Source organism: Dromiciops gliroides, chromosome 2 (assembly GCF_019393635.1).
Source record: "Dromiciops gliroides isolate mDroGli1 chromosome 2, mDroGli1.pri, whole genome shotgun sequence".
NCBI lineage: Eukaryota > Metazoa > Chordata > Mammalia > Microbiotheria > Microbiotheriidae > Dromiciops > Dromiciops gliroides.
In genome coordinates, this window is record NC_057862.1 from 484,001,982 (window position 1) to 484,019,683 (window position 17,702).

Sequence of the window (17,702 nt, forward strand, 5' to 3'; positions counted from 1 at the left end):
CTTTCTCAACGACATCTACTTTTTCTCCAATCTAATTTCATGACATAATAAAAATAATGTGTATTGTTCATCTGCATTGTTTCTTCTCTTGAGATTACTAGTCCAATTTCTTTTATGGAATTGTAGTGTTGTAGGACTTAGTTCAACCAGCACAATGGCATCTGTGACTGAGCATCTGGAGAACATTACTCATATTTAGACCATGTGGAGGAAGTTCTCCATGACCCTAGCAAACCCCTTTGGCAAGCTGAGGTCTCTCTGTTGGATGCCTCACTTGATAGTGAGAGTCAACAGACTGTTGACCAAAATTATTTCTGTGGTCACATCTGTCACAAAGTCATGTATGAGCAGGAGATACTTTGTGGGGAAGAAAGAGTCTTTTGGGGCTAAAGTTTGTTCTTTCAGGTCAAATGCTTTTTTTTTCTTTTGGGGTAATAAACAAAAGATAAAGTAGGGTCTTATATTTTCTGTGCCTTCCAGACCACTGTGGGACTAGAGCAAAGTGTTTGCAAAGATCTACCTTTTCCCTTCTCATGTTTTCATCAAGAATATATACTGGGAGAGGTGGGGGGTGGGGCGGCTAGGGGGCACAGTGGATAAAGCACCGGCCCTGGATTCAGGAGTACCTGAGTTCAAATCCGGCCTCAGACACTTTACACTTACTAGCTGTGTGACCCTGGGCAAGTCACTTAACCCCCATTGCCCCACAAAAAAAAAAAAAAATATATATATATATATATATATATACTGGGGCGGGGCAGCTAGATGGCACAGTGGATAAAGCACCAGCCCTGGATTCAGGAGGACCTGAGTTCAAATCCAGCCTCAAACACTTGATACTTACTAGCTGTGTGACCCTGGGCAAAAGTCACTTAACCCCCATTGCCCCGCGGAAAAAAAAAAAAATGTTTTTTTAAATACACACACACACACACACATATATATATATATTCAATGAATATATATATTCAATGTCATGGGCCATTATCCAAAATATTGCCTAGACATGAGAAAGTTGGCAAACGTATTTTTTTTGTCTCCTTGGGCACTCTTTTTTTTTTTTGGTAATAGTATCACCTTTTTCCATTCTTTTTTTTTTTTTTTTAGTGAGGCAATTGGGGTTAAGTGACTTGCCCAGGGTCACACAGCTAGTAAGTATTAAGTGTCTGAGGCCAGATTTGAACCCAGGTACTCCTGACTCCAGGGCCAGTGCTCTATCCACTGCGCCACCTAGCTGCCCCACATCTTTTCCATTCTATTGGAATCTTCCTCTCTTGGAGATGTATTGAAAATCATTCTTAGAGTACCCTTAAGATGGGGCACCTTCAGTATGTTTTTTCTTCTGTGTGGATGTGGTCAGGTCTAGCTGCTCTTCCCAAGTTTATTCTAAAGTCCATTTCTATTTCCTCGGGTAATGAGGTAGTGGAGTCCAAATGTAGGAGTTTCACTGTTGTGGCTAATGGGAATATATCACCATAGAAATATTAGAAGAGATGTTTCAGTTTGCATCTATTTATTCTTTGCCCTCCCCCTAATGGATTACGCTATGAATGCTCTCAGGATGATGTGGCTTAAGTGAACTGACTCTAAGCTTTAAGTCATGGAGAATTTCTTCCACATGGTTTTGCCTTTGTGCCTCTGACTATTGCTTGGGGTAATACTGCCACTCTATACAGAACTTTGATTCAATTTAACAGACATTTAATTGTCTTTTCTATTCTGTACCCTAACTGGGTGCTAAGGATACAAAAGCAAGTATGCAAAAGTTTTTACCTTCACAAAACCCTCAAGAGATGACAACCTCACAAATAGTGATAATACAAAACAGAACAAAAGTACAGAAAGCTCAAAACAATGGGGGTAGGGGAGAGACAGAGAGACAGAGAGATTGAGAGAGAGTGAGAGTGAGAGAGAGAAAGAGAACAAGAATGAGAACATTTTTCTGGCTAGGAGAAACAAGAAAAGCTTCATAGACCAAGTGCCATTAGACCAAGGCCTTGAATAATGGATAAAATTCCAACAGGCAGAAATAGGCTACAGGGAGCCCAGGCATAGGGAATGGTATAAGCAGAGGCAGAGGCAAGAAAAGTAGACACTGACTAGTATAGTTTGATTAGGAAGCCAGTCACTTAACCTTGATGGACCCTTGTCTCCTCATCTATAAAAAGAGGACTAGACAGCCTCCAAGGTCCCTCCCTGCTATAAGTCTCTGATTCTATGGTTTTAGAGAGCATGAGAGAGATGATGCTGGAAAGGAAGTTTGTGGGTGGGCATTAAAGGACGCTGAATGCTGGCCCAACAACAAACATTTATTCAGCATGGAACTGTAAAAGGCTCAGTGCAAGGTCCTGGGAATACAAAGAAAATGATATTATTTTAGATCATAAGGAGCTTACATTTTGGGGAGGGGGACAGAAGGGTGAAATACAACTTGTACAGTAAGATGAGACTGGACCAGGGGGCAACTGCATGGTACAGTGGATAAAGCACTGGCCCTGGATTCAGGAGGACCTGAGTTCAAATCCAGCTTCAGACACTTGACACTTACTTGCTGTGTGACCCTGGGCAAGTCACTTAACACTCATTGCCCCACAAAAACAAAGATGAGACTGGACCTGCAATTTCATTGTTTTGGGGAATTTTGAGATGAGGGAACTCACTTTACCAATGCAGAACAGCACCTTCTCTACAATTTACAGTCTTCCAAGAAGTTCAGTGACTGGCCTAGAGTCACTCAGCCAGTAATGCTATCAGAGGTAGGCCTTGAATCCAGAACTTTATGACCTCAAAGTCAGCTCTCTACCTACTAGACCACCCTGCCACTTGTGTACATACTTAAGTGTAATCAAAGGTAGGGAATGCCCAGGGTGAAGGAGAGTCTAACAAAGTGCCTTAGGCACTTTGAGAAAACTCAATTGATGGAGTGAGATCAGAGGTTTCAAGGAGAAAGTGACACCTAAGCTTAGCCTGGATAAAAGGAAAGAATTCTGAGAAGTAGAGATGAGGATGGAGTGCCTTCCAGTGGAGAGCAAGAAGGGGAGAATGGTCCCCTAAAAGAATGCAGGGGATGAATGGGGGAAATGCTGGGCTAAGGGGACAGTCCCAGAGTGTCTGGATTAACTGGGACTGTGCAAGAGTACATGGAGGAGACTAATGTGAAATAAGGCTGAAAAGCTAGAAGCGAGCCGGGGTGTGGAGGGGCCTGAATGTGAAGGGTCTAAGGAGTATGGGCTTTATTCTGTAGGCATTGGGGAATGATTGAAGGTTTTTATGGAAAAATAACAGATTGCTCCAAATGCCAGCTTACATTTCTTCTCATCAAGACACCTATTTTGAGAGCCTCATATTGAAAGAGGAAAGGGTTTCTATGTTCCTTCGGTCATATTTTTTTTCTTTTTCAAAATGTCAGCCTATTTTACTTAATGTGTTATTTTTGAAAACAGCAAACTGAAAGCAGACTTATATAAAAATGAAATATAAGCACCTTAGTGCCAGATGTCTCAAGCCCATTTTATACAGGAGACAAAGACTGGTGTGTTATCTAACGTTAGAAATGGTTGAGGGTTTTTTATAAGCTTGTATGCAGCAATTTTATAGCATAATATGAAAATAAAGTGATAAATATGTCAAGCAAGTGAGGAATGGAGTGAGCATAGAGTCATATGTTGATGGGAACATTGATTGGTGCAAAACAGCAGAGACAGGAAAAGATTCTATAAACATCCTCCTTTCCCTATTTCTCTGATGTGATCGATGTCAATAGAAAAGAGCTTATGCTAATCCCGTCCAACAACTTTTAAAAAAATCATTTCAATCAGTGCCTTATCATCATTAGTGTGAAGCCCAGAGAGACAAAGCCATGCTTGTTTTTTCCTTGTTGTAAACACTTTGAAAGGGAATTTGTCAGCATCAGGCAGCATGAGGAGCTTAGCACAGTGCCTGGAACATGGTAGGCATTTAATAAATGCTTATTGACTGAGTGACTAACATTACTAATTTAGTACTCCTAACTTAGTACTCCAACTCCAACCTTCATGCCTTAATCCAGGCTGAACTCCTCCCCTTGCCTGGAATGCATTCCTGTCTCACCTCTGAATCTTAGAATCTCTAGCTGCTTTGAAGACTTAGTTCACCTGCTATCTCCTAGAGAAACCTTCCCTTGTTCTCTTTGCTACTGGCTTGCTCTGTGTGTGTGTGTGTGTGTGTGTGTGTGTGTGTGTGTGTGTCTGTCTGTCTGTCTGTCTGTCTTGCTCTCTGTCTCTGTCTCTCTATCTTCCTCTCTCTCTGTGTGTCTCTCTATCTCTGTCTTTCTCTCTCTGTCTCTCTCTCTCTCTCTCTGCCTCTCTCTATCTCTGCCTCTGTCTCTGTCTCTGTCTCTGTCTGTCTCTCTGTCCTCAAGTCTTCATGGGGATACTTAACTATTTACATGTTGTATCCTTACCTGGTGGAATATATGCTCCTGGAGGCTTGGGATTGTTTTTTTGTTTTGTCTTTGTACATGCATGTTGGGTTGGATTAGATTGGAATGGATGATGTAATGGGTGTGACTGAACTGAGACACAAGAAAACTGAGATTTGGTCCTTTATCTGCTACTCACTTGCTATGTGACTTTGAGCAAGTGGCCTAATCTCTCTGGGCCTCAGTATCCTCATCGGACACATGTTTGAACTAAATGAACTCGAAGCTGTGTCCCAATGCTTAACACTCTGTAATTCTATGAACAGTAGGGATTCATTCCATCAGTGAGTGCTGCTTGGCTGAGATGAAATGTTTTCTGGTCTTTCCAGCATAGGACTATGATTATTCTACCCTAATGATGAGATGATGGGATACAGTTGGGTCAGCATCTAATCACTGAAACACTGGCTACAAAATATGTTGCAAAGGGGCAGCTAGAGTTGCCTCTGGTAAAAGAAAAAGCAATTCCTTCTTCCTACTGAGAATGCAGAGACTAGAAGAGAGAAGAATTTATCTAATTGAAATTGCTTCTGAAGCTGGGGTGCTACTCTGGATAGCCTCCTTGTTCATGTTCTTCATCAGATGTAGCTTAACCTCACAGCATCCCTGAGCTGGCCAAGAAAGAAAATAATGTTGTTGTTCAGTCATTTTAGTCATGCCTAACTCTTTGTGACCCCATTTGGGGGGTTTTCTTGGCAAAGATATTGGAGTGCTTTGCCATTTCCTTCTCCAGCTCATTTTAAAGATGAGGAAACTGAGGCAAAGTGACTTGCCCCAGGGTCACACAGCTAGTAAGTGTCAGAGATCAGATTTAAATTCAGGTTTTCCTGACTCCAGGCCTAGCATTCTATCCACTGTACAGAGGACCTGGGTTCAAATTCTGACACTGCTACTATCTTTGTGATATTGATCAAGTCATTTAACTTCCCTGAGCTTATAGCACCAATATCCTACGATTCTAAATGTGTCTAGAGCATCAGAGACATAGAGATGGAAAGGAAATTGGAAGTCATCTAGTCCAAGTCCCTCATTTTACAGATGAAGAAACTAAGGCCCAAATTTCCCCAAAGTCACACAGGTAGACATCACTCAAGTAGAGAGTACTTGAAGGGATCTCAGAGGTTATCCTATCCAACCCTCTGGTGTTACAGATGAGGAAACTGAGGCACTAACAGAGGAAGTGTCTTCCTTGAGCTAAATGCATGACCAACAAATGACAGAGAAAGTCTTTATCTTGCAGACAACCCCTGCAAATATCAAACAAGAGCAATATCAAAGCCCAGGACAAGCTAGTGCTTCTCAACGTCTGCTGGGATGAGCTGATACTGAAACAAAATGGCTAGTTCTGCTACCAGGCAGAGGCTCTCCTCCCTCTGTTGGGACAAAAAAAACCTGACCGCCTTCACCCTTTATTTGTGCCATACATTTCAGAAATAAAATTGCATAGCTTATGTATATATAATTGCATTTAATAGAAGCTGGGACACTTGGAGATACATGTAAAAAGCCAAATGAAAGACTGGCTGGAACAAGTAGCTATTAGATGAACTTAGTCCATGTAATGAGTAAGGCCACCAAGGCTGCTTATGGCTTGGGAGTTGGAGCCTGGATCCACAGGTATTAAAAACTGCCAAGACTCTAAATCTAAAAATGGTCTCTTTTTAGATCCCAGTTTCAGCCTACGTTGAAGATAATTACACATGTTGTCTTATACTTTGTGATCATAATGAGATATTACGTTTGGAAAGACAGCAAAATGTTGATTTTTCCATTTAAAAAAATTACACTTTTCTGACCCTGTGGTTACATTACAAAGAACCTCCATTCTTTCTCGAAGGTCTCCTCTCCAAGCCAGGTCACAATACTTTCATTCTTTTGGAAGAATATCTTAAGTCTACCCTCTATTCGAGGTGACAACGGACATTCATACAACATAAAATATTCTTTGGGGGGTGAGGGGGAGGAGCTCTTTTTGTTTTTATATGCAGATCTTTAGAATGTTGAAACTGGAATATAGCTTTAGGACCCAGACCCTTCACTCTACAGATAAGGAAATGGAGGGTCAAAAAGGAAGAATGCATTCTCACAGGTCATACAGTATATGCATCAGGGACAGAACTGTGGTTGGAAACCAGGTCTCTAGCCTCTAGCTGAATGTTCTTTCCACACAAGCTGCCTCTTCCCTCTGCCCATCTGTGAAGGAAGTCTGTGTGGCTGACTCTGGTTGATGCAAAGCCTGTAGGCACAGGCATGTGCGTGCTTCGCACACACATACACACACACACACACACACGCACACACATGCACAGAATTCTAGAGCTGAAAGGCATCTTAAAGATTATCTTGTCCAAAGCCCTCATTTCACAGCTGAGGAATGTGTGTATATTACATGGTGTTGATGGATAATGGAGTGAATAGAGGAAGACTGGTGGCAGGACTGATAAGCTCTCATGTCCCATTCTCTTAGACATGTATGTCATAAACACATGAAGAAAATCACTAGGTGCCTCGGGGTAAGGGGGGTAGGATATAAGAGAGAAAACTTCTCCCTGTGCAGAAACAAGACAATGTCTGGACAAAGCTCCATATATAATAAGCATAGATCCAAAGGACAGATAGGAAAAACAATCCCCACCCCACTCCTTTGAAGAAGTTCACAGATACACAGCATGGGAACACTAGAAAGTTTGGTTTGGGGATATTAAGATAGCTAATGTTTCTATTTGGGCTTCAAGTTAGCTTTACTTATTTTCAACTATTCCTTTGGAAGGAAATCTTTGATATTGCTAGAAAATATAATCTGGAATGACTTTTAACAATGTATAAAAACTACATGTTAAAAAATAAAATGATCATCTTGTTTAGGAAAAAAAACAGTGGCATATCATTTTCATTGTTCTTAAAAATAATTCCCATCTCTAAATAAGGTCCTACCTCTGCCTGAGAAAAGAAAATGAGCATGAATTCCATCTCATGGACAAAATAATTTCAATGTATCTGAGAAGGGCCAACAAGAAATCTGTGGATCTATTAGTTGGGGACCAATAATCCAATCTAATCCAGCATGCATTTGTGAAGCCCCTAGTGTATTCAATAAACTACACTAGGCACTGGGAATACAAAAACAAAATAAAAATAAGTCCTTGCCCTCGGGGAATTTTCATTCTGCTAGGAAGATGCCACTTGCAAACAGATATTTATATCTTATTATTTGAGGAGAGAGAGAGAGTACTAATAATTAGGGAGCTCAAGAGTATCCCTCTAGGAGATCCCCTGCTACAGTTGAGCCTTGAAGGACACTGGAGATACTAAGAGGCAGAGATAAGAAGAGAGCATATTCAAAACATGGGTAAAACCCATGTAAATGCTCAACGGTGAGTTTGGAGAAGAGCAAGTAGTCTAATTGGGCTGGAACAGAAAGTGCATGAATGGGAATAATGCAAAATAAAGGTTATCTGGTTCCAGATCAAGAGGGACTCTAAATGCCAAATAGAACAGTTGTATTTTATTCTAAAGAGAAGAGGAGCTACTAAAGGTTATTGAGCAGCGGAAAAACATAGAATTGTGTTTTTGTCAGCATTGATAGTAGTGTGGAAAATGGATTGGAAAGGAAAGATGCAAGAAACTGGGGGTCCACTTAGGAGATCGTTGCAAAAGATGATAAGGAAATAGCCACATGAGTGTCTAGATGAAAGCCAGTTGGATGAAATAGCTGTGGAGACACAAACAATAATTCTTAGCAACTGATTATATAGAGAGAGTGGGAGAGAAGGAAGAATCAAGGATAACTAAGTAAACTTGTGAACCTGCGCACCTGGAAGCATAGTAGTTTTTTGGAGGAGGAGGAGGAGGAGGAGGAGGAAGAGGAAGAGGAGGAGGAGGAGGAGGAGAATTAGATGGATAGATAATGAGTTCTATTTTGAATACATTTATTTTGAGATGTCTACAGAACTTAAAGTTGAAGATGTCCAAAAGTCGGTCAGTCAATAAGCATTTATTAAGTGCCTACTATATGCCAAGGCACTGTGCTAAGTGCTCAACATATAAGATAAACAGATAAATTACATTATGCTTAAAAAAACTAAAGACAACAAAAACAGTATTAAACATGTACTCCAAATAGTATGGTGCCTAAATTATAAAGAAAAAATTAAATTATGACAACAACAAAAAACTAAACCATAGATAATTATACAATAATAGGAGGAGACTTTAATTTTCTTTCTCTAACAGAAAGATAAACAAAGGGGGAAATGTGGATGTCTTCTGAATGTAAGAATATTTCTCAGCACCACATGGTACTTTTACAAACATTCACACTTTATTAGAGGACAGAGAAATTGAAAATAAATATAAAGAAGGCAGCTAGGTGGCGCAGTGGATAAAGCACTGGCCCTGGATTCAAGAGGACCTGAGTTCAAATCTGGCCTCAGACACTTGACACTTACTAGCTATGTGACCCTGGGCAAGTCACTTAACTCTCATTGCCCCACCAACCCCACCCCCAAATAAATAGATGCACACACACATACATGCATATGTACATGCATACATACATACATGCATGCATACATACATACAGTTAGGAAGTATACACATCCTTTATAGTCCAAAATGCAATAAAAATAGTAATCATTTAATAAAGAAGAGACACACAAAAAGACACAGGTCTAAATGGAGACATGATAATGAAATACTAAATAACAGGATGATCAAAGAACAAATCATAGAAACAATAATTATGTTATAGAGAGTGATAATGATAGAAGAACAAATTAAAATTTCTGTGATGGAGTTAAATTAGTTCTTAGAGACAAATATATCATTTAAAACATACATTAATAAAATAGGAACCCAAAATAAGTAGAAAATAGGAAATCTTTTTGTTTTGTTTTGTTTTTTTGTTTTTGTGAGGCAATTGGGGTTAAGTGACTTGCCCAGAGTCACACAGCTAGTAAGTGTCAAATGTCTGAGGCCGGATTTGAACTCAGGTACTCCTGACTCCAAGACCGGTGCTCTATCCACTGCGCCATCTAGCTGCCCCAGAAAATAGGAAATCTTTCAAATTGGAGGAGAAATAGATAAATTAGAAATCATAAAGACTATGGAATGGATAAACAAAAGTAAAAACTCATTCTTTAAAACTAACAAAATTGATTAAATGTCAGTTATATGATTTTTAAAAAGACAGATAATCAAATCAACAAAATAAAGAATAAACAAGGTGAAATCACAAGAAAGTTCAAAAGAAATAAAAATTATATGCCAACACAACTAAGCACACAAAAGAAATAAAGGACTTCAAAAATACAAAGTATCCAGAAAGAACACCAAATAGAGATCTTCAATGATACAGTCTCAGAAAAAGAAATTGAAGGGGCTATTTAAAAAAATCTCCTGGTCCTGATGGATTTACAGGAACTTTAAATTCTACCAAATTTTAAAACAATAATCAGTGATACATAATAATTATCAATAATATGTAATTTATATAAATACTACATAAATTAGTCTCAAAAATAGATGAAGTAAGTAGTCAGCCAAAAACCTTTTATAAAGCTAATAGGTACCTAAATACCTGATACCTAAACCAGGGAAGGATATAGCAAAGAACATCTATCAACCAATATCATAAGTAATTATCATAAATTTTCATACTGCAGCAATTTATCCAATAAATCATTGATTATGACTAAACTGGGTTTATAGTACCACACAAGGAAGATTCAACATTAGGAAAATAATCACTATATTAAAAACAAAAATACCCCAAAATTACATTTTCTCAATAAATGCAGGGAAAAGCTTTTGACAAATAATATTTTGCTTAAAAAACTTATAAAAGTGTAAGCATATAGGGGTCTTCTTTAATATTGCAAAAAGGATTCATCTAAAATCAAAAGCACTGTGCTAAGTGCTGGAGATAAAAAGACAGGCAAAAGACAAGAGTCCCTACTCTCAAGGAACTCACAATCATAGGAATAGCTAGCTGCCCAGCTATAGTCCCAATTCTATAATTGTTCAATTGGTCCTAATTGAAACTAATTGTAGAACTTCAAATGTCTCTCTATTTCATTTTATCAATCCATAGTTCTATTTTATGAATGACAACTTGCAAAGTAGAAAGAACACTGGGCTAAGAAACAGATGGCCTGGTTTCTTTTAGGCTCTAACTAGTTGTATCACCTTAGGGAAAATTAAATAACTTTTCTGGGTTTCCAGCCCCTTCATTAGTCAAATGTAGAGACTGGAAAAGATGATCTCTGAACTCCTTTTTAGCTCTGTGAATATATGCAATCATTTTTAATCTTTATTGTTTCTTATGTTATTAGTTGTCCCTTGTGTCACCTCAAGATTAATAAGCATCATTTCTTAATACATTTCTTCAGTCTTTAATGTGATCAAGACATAAAGCTGGAAGTGATCTTAGAGGTGATGTTCTCCAACCCTCTTCCATTTTCTTGATGAGGAAATAGAGGCCCAGAGACGTTAAGTAGTATGCCCATGGTTGCATGGGCAATGCATAGCAGACATGGGATTTAAAGCCCAAGCCCCACTTCTAGCATTTTTTACATTATATTATTCTGTTTTCATCATTAAATGATCTTTAAATTATCCTCTAACTTGGACTTTTCATGACTCCAACACTTTATTGTCCCTAATAAGCTATAGAATAGAAAGACCAGTCCCTACACACTTCTACCTTCCATACTACTGAGGAAGTGGTGTTGCATTTGAAGTTGCCAACTCCTGCAATAAAATAAACAAAGCACATACTCTGTGAGTCATCACATCAATTCCCTTTATGACCATTTTGCTTGAGTTTCTAGTTATTTGTAGCCCTTCTGGAAACTGGGCTTAAGGTAATCTCAAGGGAGTTTTGTTGTTGTTTTTTTTTTTTAAGGAAATCGTTCATTCCTTTTCTGTACTACCACTGAATGTCAACAGTGAGCAAAGATGTCAATCACTGTAAAATGTCAATTACTGTAAGGTATCAATCTACCTGACTGTCTACCCCTAGAAATTCAGATGAGTTTCAACATAATCCTTTGTCTACCTCACAAGTAATATTGAGTGGAGAACAGGTGTGAAGAACTATTAGTCATTTTATTCCTTCCACCTTCCTAAAGGCAGAGAGTCCCCCAGACTCACTCCTCTCTAGGGACATGACTTTCTTTCCAACTACTCCCTTCTGGGAAATAGAATTTTCTTTCAAACTCAGCAGAGCAGCCAAAGGAATTTTGCCTACTCCATCCCAGCCAGTCGCTGACTCAAGCAATTACTGACTCTCTTTAATCCTAGGGGAATTACCCCTGTGAATGCAATGAAAAATTGTTACAATAATCAATAAATTCTCTTTTTCACTTTGAATGCAACTCCCCCAAATAGAAGATATTGGCAAAACAGTAAAGTCTCAGTCCCTTTCCCAATTAGCCACCCCCTAATGCTTCTCCAAGCACTGGTATGCATAATTAACCATGGTTTTAAAAGCAAAGGAATTAAGGCAAAATAAAGTTATAAGGCTCCAAACACCTTAGTCAGCCACTGAGAGGTACAGGCAGGACGTTTTCCCAGGAGCTGTGAGGCCAGGGAGAAGTTGAATAAGAAGCAAATGAAAAAGGGAGGAATTTTCTTCTCTGTGGGCTAGAATGAAACTCCTCACTAACAGACAGACATTGTCTCTGCTGAAGCCACTGTCCTGCCTCACAAAGGGTCTTTGTCTTGGAATGCTATGCTACAGTCGCCTTAACCATCTTCCTCTCACCATTGCCCTACAGTACAAGGTCAGTTTTCATGTGGGCACATGTTCTTTGCATGACCATCCCAAAGCTCTCTGACTACAGTCGCTTATGGCTGGCTGCCTTGCCTCTCTAGCAACCCATTATTCCCTGAAGGCCATAACTTCCATCCCAGAGAGAAGCTAATGACTTTGCACAGCTATGCCTCACTAAAATTCAATTCACTTACAAGTCAAGACATCACCCTCCCAATGTCATTGGTCCTCTTTGAGACTGAAGGATGAACAACAACAATCTCTCCCAACTACAACCAACAGAATTTCCTCATAGCCTCAGAAACCACTGAGAACTGGAAGAAATTGAAGACAAAAGTGCCTGCACCCCATTCATCTCTGACCTCTATTCCCAGCAATCTCTATAAAGGGACACCTGCAATGTTCTTACTTGTTTCCATGGTGATAATCCTCCAGTAAGCTACTGAAGTCCCAGAAAAGAAAGCTCTCACTACTGAAGGCCTTGACACTGCCAAATAGTTCAACATTAGAAATGAAATGTTTTTATCCACAGAAATGACACGAAAGAACTATTGCCATGTGCCTTGCTGCCAACACCCTAAGGACCACTGAGCCTCTCCATGTGCCCTGATGACAAAACCTTCTAGATTCTTGTCTTCCCCTATTCGAATGTGAGTTCCTTGAAGAAAGGAACTATCTGGCATTTTCTATTTGTATCCCTTTTCTTTTTTTTTTCCTCTTTAGCGCAGTGCTTTGCATATAGTAGACATCTGACAAATACTCTTTCATTTATTCAGGCATTTAATTCTGCTGTGCTCTGCCCTGGCCAGAGCATATTTGGAATGTTGTATACAGGTTGGGATGCCATACTTTTGGAAGGAAATTGACAAGCTGGAGAGCATACAGAGGAAAGTGACTAAGGTAGCCAAGAGCCAAGATCATGCCATATGTTGATCACTTAAAGGAGTAGGGAAACGAAACATATGTACCTGAGGAAGACCCCACCCTCTCCTGTAAAACATCTGGTCCTTTTCAGCATCCCTAAACTGCTCTGGTTTATAGAATAATAACAGACTCAGAAGGTTCACTTATGAAATGGGTGAAAGCTGAATGCAATGTGCCAAGTCTTAGGAGTATCATCTCACAGGACAATTATGGGGAGCCAGCATGGTACAGTGGAGAGGGTGCTGTATTTGAATGTATTAAAATTCTGACTTTTCCACCACTATGTGACCTTGGGCAAAATCACTTCACTCTCCTGGCCTCAGTTTTTTCATCTATAAAATGAAGGGGTTGGATTATATTAACTCTGGGGTCCTTTCCAGTTTTGAAACTATGAACCCATAAAATGCGGATATGTAGCCTGGAGAACAAAAGACTCAGAGGGGCCTTGATAACCGTCTCCAGTGTTAAAAACAGGTCAACTTGAGGTGGCTAGGTGGAGAAGTAGATAAAGCACCAGCCCTGGATTCAGGAGTACCTGAGTTCAAATCTGACCTCAGACACTTGACACTTACTAGCTATGTGACCCTGGGCAAGTCACTTAACCCCCATTGCCCCACAAAAACAAACAAACAAATAAAAAAAAAACAGGTCAACTGAGGCAAGACTCCTGGTGTGATGCAAAGAAGGAAGGCCATTTTATTACAAACTTGCAAGAAAGGGCACACACTTCCAAACAAAGCATGGTTGTTTCAGCATGTTCATACATAGGTCTGTCCCTAATGCAAGGTTTCCCTCCCCCATTCACCAATCAGGTTACTCCAGATGCACATTGTTAGGGACACTTCTAAACATGTATACCCCTACCCATGGGACAACCTCTGGACAGGGATTTGACAATTGTTTTGTTATTTAACTTTAGATAACTACTGCTAACTCAGCAGGAAAAGGAAGAAAATGTTGGGGAGGGGGAGATAAGCCCCTGGGGCTTGAATAATGTAGCCTGCTCTTCTCTGAGAGGAGCATCCTCTACTGGTTAACTGTTAACTCAGCAGGAAAAGGAAGGAATGGTGGGGATGATTGGGGAGAAGCCCCTGGGACTTGAACAATGTGGCCTGCCCTATGTAAGGGGGCAATCGTAGCTGCTGGCTCAGCAAGAAAAGGAAGGGAATGGGGGGGGGGGCAAGGGAGAAGAAGCCCCTGGGACTTGAATAATGTATCCTGCCTACTGAAGAGGACACATTTAATTCTCTCTTCTGGCTATGTCAAGGTATGTCTGGAAATAAAGGAATTCACCTTCTTCCGCTTTATTTCCAGAAGGCTGAACTAAGAATAGGCAGAAGCAAGGCTCCTACCTAGAGTAATATAAGGAAAAAATTCCTAACAACTCTATGCATCCAAGTAGAATGAACTGTGGTAGGCTATAGGAGTTGCCTCTCACTAGATGTTTTGAAATGAAACCTTGTCAGGGAGGTTTTAAAGGGGGATTCCTGTTTACATATGGTTTGAACCAAGTGGCCTCTGAGGTCCATGCCAACTCTGAGATTCTTAGACTCTTCTATTCTGTCCCCATCTCTACTCAGAAACCTGGACTTAGATGTGAACCTCTGAGAAGCCATAGGTGATTCCACAATTGCTAATACTCTCTCCCAGCTCAAGTTTCCTTGTGTTATACTTATTTGCGTGCATATTGTTTCCTACCTCACCCTATCACCGTTGAACATAAGCTTCATGAGGGCAGGGGGTCTTTCATTCTTTCCTAGCTTGATGCTTTCCACATAGGAAGTACACAGTCACTGTAAAATTGAATGCAACAGTGGAATGTGTTGTAAGAATCCGTGGCCCTAGCACATAAGGGGCACTTAATTTTTTTGATTGAATAGTAAGAGGTGTTATAAGAAGTCAAATTAAGCTAAGAATTGCTAATTAAACACATATTGTCTGCCAGATATTGTGCTAAGGGGTGGGAATATAAATACATGCAGAAATAGATAGAGAATTCTCTCAAGGAGCTTACAATTTAATAGAGCAAGATAATATATAACAGGGGCAGCTAGGTGGTACAGTGGACAAAGCACCAGCCCTGGATTCAGGAGGACCTGAGTTCAAATCCAACCTCAGACACTTGACACTTACTAGCTGTGTGACCCTGGGCAAGTCACTTAACCTTCAGTGCCCCGCCAAAAAATAAAAATTTTTTAAAATATAATATATAACAGGAATTTGAAAGCTGAAAGAAATGGGGGAGAGGGCAATCTGATAGGGGGAGAGAGCAGAGAAGGTATAGTCAGCAATGAACAGGGAAAAGAATAAAGACATGGCTGGCCTAGGCACTTTCCTTAAAAATGGAGGTTCTGAAAAATGGAATATATTGGATGTTGGAGAGGATGTGGGAAACCTGGAATGTTAGTCCACTGTTGGTAGAGTTGTAAAAAGATCCAACCATTCTGAAGAGCAATTTGGAACTATTCCCAAAGGGCTATAGAACTCTGTATACCCTTTGATCCAGCAATACCACTGCTGAGTTTATATCCCAAAGACATCCCCCAAAAGAGAAAAAGATCTATTTGTACAAAAATATTTATAGCTTTTTTGTGGTGGCTAAAAATTGGAAATCAAAGGAGTGCCCATTAATTGGGGAATGGCTAAACAAACAGTGGTATATAATGGTGATGGAATATTATTGTGCTATAAGAACTGACAAGCAGGATGATTTCAGAAAGGCCTGGAAAGACTTGTATGAATTGATGTATAGTGAAGTGAACAGAAAGAAGAGAACATTGTGCACAGAGACAGCAATATTGTTTGATGAAAAACTGTGAATGACTTAATTATTCTCAAAAATACAATGATCCAAGACAATTCCAAAGGACTATTGATGAAACATACTATCCACCTCCAAAGAAAGAACTGATATTGACTGAACACAGACCGAAGCTTGCTATTTTCACTTTCTTTCATTTTTTCCCTTTTATTCAAGTTTTCTTGTACAAAATATGGTAATGTTTTACATAATCATACATGTCTAGTCCATATCTGCCTGCATACTGCCTCAGGAAGAGGAGTGAGGGAAGAAGGGATAAAAATTGGAACTCAAAACTATAAATAAAAATGTTTATTATTGTTTAAAAAATGGAAGTTCTGGGAGGAACTGATCAGTCAGAGGAAAGAGTTGCAGGGGCAGAGTGTACTTCCAGAGTAAGAAGCCCAGAGGTGAAGTAAACATCCAGAGTTGGTATCATGAACACTTTTATGCCCCCAATGCCTTGAACCTAGTAGGCAATTAATGTCTGTTTAACTGAATAGTAGGCTGCATTATAAGAATTATAACCTTTGTAACGTGATGTGCCTTGCACATAATAAGAGTTAAATGAATGCCTGTTAGACCAAACCATAATTTAATAGCTGCCAGTGTTTTTTTTTTTCTTTCTTTTTTTTTTTTTAGTGAGGCAATTGGGGTTAAGTGACTTGCCCAGGGTCACACAGCTAGTAAGTGTTAAGTGTCTGAGGCCAGATTTGAACTCAGGTACTCCTGACTCCAGGGCCGGTGCTCTATCCACTGCGCCACCTAGATGCCCCAGTGCCAGTAGTTTTAAGTGGCTTCTACTTACTCTGTGTGCTCATGAGTCTGAAACAATCTCTCTTCTCCCTTTTCCCTCAAAGGTACTACTATTCAGTTTCTCTAGTGACAGCACATTTTCCTGCTAAGTTTTGTTTCTTGTTCTAACACAGAGATGACCCTTCCATGGAATTTAACCTCAAGACTCATGTGGATTCCAGGGATCTGAAGGCAGCCATAGAGAAAATTTCCCAGAAAGGCGGGCTTTCCAATGTGGGTATGTGGTCTATGGTTAACATAATTGTAACTTTCTACCAGAGAAACAGGAAGAGAGTTTCCTCTTTACTTTCCTTCTGTTCTTCAGTATAGGAGATGATGGAGGTAAGGCTCAGGTGGTAGAATGGAATAGTAATTCATAAAGGAATCATTCCCTTCCTGCCCCCAGTGTTCATCCAAGCCTATCTGCTTTAATTTAAAAATCTGACCATAACTTCAGTGGACCAATGCATGGGTCATTTCAATGTATATTCTGCAGAACTGCAGGCACCTAGTGGTTCTGCCAAAGATGATATTCCAGAGGAGAAAGGATTTGAGGTTTGGTATTTCTGTTTTAGTCTTTATTTCAAAAGTTTAACAGTTCTTGTCCCCAACACACTCAATCTTTTTGCCATTCTATTCACTGACTCTCCAAAGCCCCCACTGCCCTGGGTTGTTTCTAGGCCCTACATCTTCCTCTGAGTTGACCTCATAGGAAAGCACCAGGTGGTACCAATAAATTTTTACAACTATAGGGAAATCTCATTAACTCCAGCTTCAATAATTCTATATTTGTGGCAATTTGGACACAGGCTGGGAGAAAAGAGATAGTATAGAAGAGTCTGAAGACTAGAAATCAGGAGACTGGATTTGGGGCCTGGTTGTGTCACTAACTAGCTGTGGGACTTTTTTTTTTTTTTTTTTAGTGAGGCAATTGGGGTTAAGTGACTTGC

General features: G+C 39.8%; 1 protein-coding gene across 1 annotated transcript in view; it reads left to right on the forward strand.

Moving 5' to 3' along the window:
- The window catches only part of VIT (vitrin), a 166,879-nt gene that overhangs the window by 132,422 nt on the left and 16,755 nt on the right, over nucleotides 1–17,702 (forward strand). Inside the window, exon 12 of the mRNA XM_043986033.1 lies at nucleotides 16,887–16,990. Within this exon, the coding sequence (XP_043841968.1) occupies nucleotides 16,887–16,990 (104 nt within the window). The remainder of the gene's footprint in view (nucleotides 1–16,886; nucleotides 16,991–17,702) is intronic.